Source organism: Tuber melanosporum (genome assembly GCF_000151645.1).
Source record: "Tuber melanosporum whole genome shotgun sequence assembly, scaffold_80, strain Mel28".
Lineage (NCBI taxonomy): Eukaryota > Fungi > Ascomycota > Pezizomycetes > Pezizales > Tuberaceae > Tuber > Tuber melanosporum.
Window position 1 is genome coordinate 163668 of NW_003299129.1, and position 6000 is coordinate 169667.

At 46.1% G+C, this 6000-nt stretch overlaps 1 protein-coding gene; it reads left to right on the plus strand.

The window, feature by feature from the left end:
- The first annotated feature begins 1268 nt into the window (after positions 1-1268).
- GSTUM_00011228001 (uncharacterized protein) lies at positions 1269-3809 on the plus strand. XM_002841786.2 has 5 exons: positions 1269-1580; positions 1640-1798; positions 1863-1957; positions 2017-2346; positions 2408-3809. Exons 1-5 carry the CDS (start codon positions 1331-1333, stop codon positions 2927-2929), a joined length of 1356 nt encoding a protein of 451 aa, XP_002841832.1. The 5' UTR covers positions 1269-1330; the 3' UTR covers positions 2930-3809.
- The last annotated feature ends 2191 nt before the right edge of the window (positions 3810-6000 follow it).

The window sequence follows — 6000 nt, forward strand, 5'->3', positions numbered from 1 at the left end:
CGTGCACTTCTGCTTGTACAGTATTATAAGCATGGGATCCCACCATCCAACGCTTACCGAGTGTTCCTTCCTACAAGCATATATCCACCAGGCTAACTTATAAGTTACATTTTGATGAGTGAACAAAGATCTATGTGCAGCTAGATGATATGTTCTTTCAGAACATCCTCCAATATACCGTCCCCTCGACATATGGAGAGAGAAAAGTAAGCAAATAATAAATGACATCAGGGGATATTGGCTCATCAGATTGGAGTTGGACATATCATATGTCGAGAGATGTCACTCGCACCATCCGTACTCGTACAGTGCTATAGTCTTCTCGAGTACTTTGCTCATAGTGACCTCCCATCCTGGAGGCGTAAATTTTTCTTCACCGTCTGCCCTCTGCCAGTGGGCAAAAGTGGCGCCTCCACACACCCCACATATCGCTCGCAACCACAAAAGGAAAGTACTAGTATGATTCGCCATTTCTGCCATGGCTTCTCTAAAATTCACAATAATAACAAAATACAAGGTTGTACTGTACTGTGTGAGTATGGTAATCAAAGCCATTAGCGATAAAGCATGATATAATATAAAGCTACACTATACAGGTACTGTATCGGTAGCTTTCAGTAGCTGGGATGCTTTTACTCGAGTATCATCGGAGGTTATATCGTGTTGGTAGCCTATCGATATGGTAGGGGAGGGGCGGATTCACTTCCAAAGCACTCACGTGGCACTGTAGAGTATCATACCAGTAACTTATTCCACGGCATAGCCAGCCCTCTGCAGCGGGCTATGCGCAGGTTTGAACAATACAATAGGCTGAACCTCAGTCAGAGTTGTATCAGTGGCTAGTATTCGGGTGCACGGTTTACAATGCCGCGGAATACCAGTATGATACGTTGAACGAATACCACTCAAGTATTAGTCTATGTGGGTGTGGAGAAGTTGAGGATACTGTATGCTCAGGTAGAGCTGATGCTGCAACTGTTCAACAAGGAAAAAGGACAGGTACCGGCACTCGAGTACTTGGGGCATGTGGTACTTTGCTGGCACAAGCACTGGGCTGGGGCTGATGTAACGGCAACGCAGGTGACGCGACATTTCTTTTTCGCGAACTTTTTTTCTTGCTTCAACATTTCTCCTCTCACAGTTAGACTAAGTGACTCTTCGCCAAACTCGTCAACACTGCGCCTGGATCTTGGACCACTTCTTCCCGAGCCGCCGTGTGTGACTCTTGCACAGGCTAGCTCTTACCATCTAACAACGCAGAGTCGAAGATCTACGATCGAGTTTTTCACAGGGCCTCTCTAACCTCCTAATCCAGGCCTACCCGACATCGATGAAAGACGAGAAACTATCCTCAACCTCGCCGTCGCCATCACCGTCACCGGCGGTGAAGCCTAAGAGCGATGATGGGGTTGGTCCGCTGAGCCCCGAATCAGTCTCCGGATCTAGCTCACAAGATAGGTGGTCTACGGAAAAAGTGAAAGCTATCAAGGAAGCTTGTCGAGCTGGTAATCGGAAAACTGTTGTGGAGCTGGCAACATCCAAAGATGGCCTCATAAGCGATGGAATTCGTAAGGAAGCATGTACGTACTTTGATTTGTTGTTTCTTGAGCTCTACTGTGTGCTGATGCGTTCCGCAAAGGGCCCTTCCTGTTAGGATATGGGACTGTCCCCCACGGGAAAAGCGTGCCTCCCACAGATATACCTGAAGCATGCCCATCTTGGAAAACCCTTCCTCCTCACAGAGACGAGGATCAAGTGAAGCTAGATGTGGACCGATCCTTCATCTATTACCCCACTAGTAAGTGTTTGTCTTCACAAACAGCCCCGGTTTTAGCTAAACGAAGCTGAACAAATAAGTGTAGATTTGTCACCTCGAGAGCTCAGGACTAGGAAAACCGAGCTTTTAGATTTAATTGTTAAAGTATTGCGGCGACATCCGATGCTATGTTATTTCCAGGTTTGTGCTGGAAGCGTTCCTGCCTTTGCGGCCAATCCGTTATTGATTACTATTTTCAGGGGTTTCACGACATCTGTCAGGTCCTATTATTGGTCCTTGGTCCAACTGATGCTGTGGCCGCTGTTGAGCACATATCACTTTTGCGGATACGGGACTTTATGCTTCCTACAATGTCGCCAACTTCAGACCACCTCCAACTTCTCCATCCACTGCTATATTCTATAGATCCAAAACTTTTTCATCATATATCTCGGACCCAACCCTTTTTTGCCTTAGCCGCTACATTGACCTTATACGCTCATGAAATTCAAGAGTATAACAAAATAGCAAGATTATTTGACGTATTTTTGGCTATGGATCCAGTATTTCCACTTTATCTGTTTGCTGAAGTGTGTCACCTCGTCTCTTAAACCAACAAGCCCAGATGAATGGTTCTGACGCAGATCATAGATTGTTCTGCGAAGAAGGGATGAATTGTTTGAGATCCCCGATGATGAACCTGAAATACTTCATTCCATACTCTCGAAACTTCCAAAGCCACTGGATTTAGATGATCTCATTTCTCGCGCAGTCAGTTTGCTCGAGCAACAACCCCCAGAATCTTTGTCGACTTGGCATAAGGTATCTTCCCGAAGTGTTCTCAAAACTTCACGAAGCCTGGATCAGAGTCCTCCAAGCTTGAGCCACGCCGAGAAATTATTTAACCAGCAATGGCGTGAACTTGAGTGGGCTCGTAAGAGAAAGGTTATGTTTAAAGCCATTGCAAAGAAGGGTAGAATTACCCTTCTCGGATTGACCCTTCTCGTTGGGACCTCGGCGATTGGGCTCGGATTCTACCTACAAAAGAAGGGTACCCCTATCGATAGTATCTCGGGGTCTAGTGTTTCTCCATTACTCAGACGTCTCCTAGCAGGATTCGGTATTGGCACCGGGGGGTGCCACTTTTCCGTAGGGAATTCTTGCGAATCCTGAACATTTCCCCCCCACTTTCCATGTCTGAATAGTGCCCGCTACCCCGGTCTATCGCTGTGCCCGACACCTGCTCTGGATTTTGGTGCAGACGGACGCGGGGATAAGCGAGAATGCGCAGGGAAGCTTTCCGCGGGTATTTTTTGTTAAAAAAAATCGCAACAAAAGTCCGTACTGTCCTTAAAGGCGTTCCGTTTTGCCTTGCCACATAATATGCATGTATTATACAAACCCCTGCTAACAGGACAACGAAAAGATCACCTTTCCATTATTACGATTTAAAACGCGATCCGCCATCTCTGTTAATGTGTTACCAGATCTGTTCAGAAAACTTTGCACCGTAGAAAGTGGTACCGATAAAACCTGTAGTTCGAGCTCTTCAATCTTCCTTCACTGAGGTTGTCACCTACCCGACTGCGTTGGGCTATAATCAACACGGCCCGCCACCCTCGATCTACAACCATCACTAGTATTTGGCTGATTGCATGAGAATACGCATAAACCAGACTGATATGGAAGGACTGCTGGACAAGCGCATCTTAGATGTGAGACAACAGCCGCAGTGATTCTGGAGTCTGGACCCATTCTTCCAGTCCTCGAGTAGAGACTTCTGTCTCGCAATTACTCGGGCAGTTCGGGGGCTTGGGTGACTAGCCAAATTATTCATTGGCTTACCTTTGCCTTCATTAGCCACTGGTCAAACGGGTGCCAAGACGGGCCGTGATCCTCTTGTTGGTGGACAAACTTGTGTATGATAACTTACTGTAAATTTAGTTCGTTGTTGGCATGTATTGTGGTTCGGTTTATGGGAGAATAGGACCTGCTCCAATCCTTTGGAACCATGAAATGCATCTTTGAGATATGAAGACCCGGCACCACCGGTATATGGCTGCGCGTTGTGCGTGGACATGCTCAAGGAAATATATCCTGCTCCAGTGTAATTGAGGGCATACTGACACCTCTCACCTACTATGATACTCTCCTTTCAATAGGAGGCATCCCCCAGGGCTCTATTTCCAATCACCATGTCAAAGCTACTTAACTCCTAGGGCATTTCTTCCGTTCCCGCCTAGAGGCCCCACTAGCTCACGCCCCCAACTCAAAGGTCAAGATACTCGAGTACTATCTATTTGCATATCATGCACGATAGTATTGGTATATATTGTGATAGTTGTGAATATCTTAACCGCGATTACCTTCGATCCAACAATAATAATAATAATACGATATTTGACTGCCCTATAGCCTAGTTGATGACTAGTTGTCTAAATTGGATTCCTTTTCCTAACTTCTCGTTTTCTCCAATAACCATCTCACTGTTTCCACACTCCCATCGTTTTCCGTTTTTTTTTTCCTTTCTTCCTCCCTTCTGGGCAATTCGGCCGTGGTTCAGGTTATCATGCTAGTGTCACCATCTGCTTACGCTCAAGATGAGAAACCTTCGAAACCACGTACCGATGAAGTCTTAACCCAAATACAAACAATAGACTGTGACTGTGATTGACCAATATTCACTGATATACAAGTAGCATAGCCGAAGCACAAACTCTCCCTAATGTCCAAGGCTGCCTAAGTGGACAGGAATTAACACCCCGGGGGTATGATAGCAAGTTTCATCAGTTTCTACGGTGTCCAAGATAAACTATTGGTATACGTTCCGCATTTTACGCATTTTGGGCACCGGTGGAAGGAGGAGAAATGCTCACATTGTGGTTTCCGGGTCCGAGGTTAGGTAAAAAAAAACGCATCCACGAGCCATATCCAACAGGAGTAACTCAGTGACAACACGCAACTATTCTACGTATAAAAAGGCGTCTATCCCTGGCCGGACCGGTGCGGGTTTACACAATACCGATCTCGGCCCGCGAAGGAACCCCCCCTCCAGGCTGGATGGGGCGAATCGTGGCAAACCCCAGGGTGAACTTTCTTGGAGTCCGGTATGGAGTATGGTGATTTGGAGGATCAAATATGATATCATCATATTTGATATCAACCCATGAGTAGGAATGCGCCATAGTGGCCCCGCAGTATATCGACAGGCCTGGGTTCCTTGCACCAAGGGGCGCATCTAGAATCCCAGATTTTGGCTTTGCTTGCTGCCACCTTGGAGCAAGGGTGTCAGATGTTGCATGACTGTCGACACTGGGCAAGAATCTTTTTCCACCGATACAAGCACACATGACGGACCCCGTAGTTGGAAGTGTCAAAATGATATAGACCTACCCTAGCTACTCAAGTGAGGCTTTATGATTCTAGCCAACCTGTATATTAACTATTGACACATAGGGTTGATCGGGATCTGAGTTTTCACCAAGGTCAGCACTGCACCTATCCCACAGTCCACATCTCATATCTAACATCCTTCGCCCTACAGCTCCCTGTTGCCTCTCGTGGGCATGAACAAGCCTTCCCACTGGCGACATCTTGCAATACCACGATTGTTATATCGGAACCTATGAATTCGACATACCTTTCTAGATTACCCCCAACGTTAAAATTACTCCCCAAAGCTCGTTTCTGATAAATACTATCATACGATAGCTAAAACGCAAACCCCGAACTTAGCGCGAGGCCTCTACTGATCCTGTCCCGTACAGAGTTTCTCTTTTGTTATGAGTGGGCAACTGCTAGAGTAGCACGAGTGCTGGTATATTCTTGTGCCAAGTACTGGTATTGAGTTACATCGCAAAATAAACAACACAAAATCGATCAATTATAGATTTCCAATATCTATTAGCCATTTGCCGCAGTGCGGTGTATACAATTATAATATATAGTTATACTCGTACAAGCACCTTGTGCCTCAGAGTCAGTTTTACAGGGGGGGGGTCGTATTGGCCTAACAGTGGTGCAGATTTTATGATACCGGGAAATGTTTTATGATATTATTATGAACACCTGTGCCAACGTTTCCAACAAAAAGCGGCCACACTTTCCCTTATCTTATCTAATCAGTTTCCCCAGCCATCCTCTCTGCTACCGGTACTCGTATCATAGGACCCATACAGACAGTGCCAAACGGCATTGAGAGACTTATCATGCGTCCGTCTGTTATCCACGAGGGCAGTGTCGTA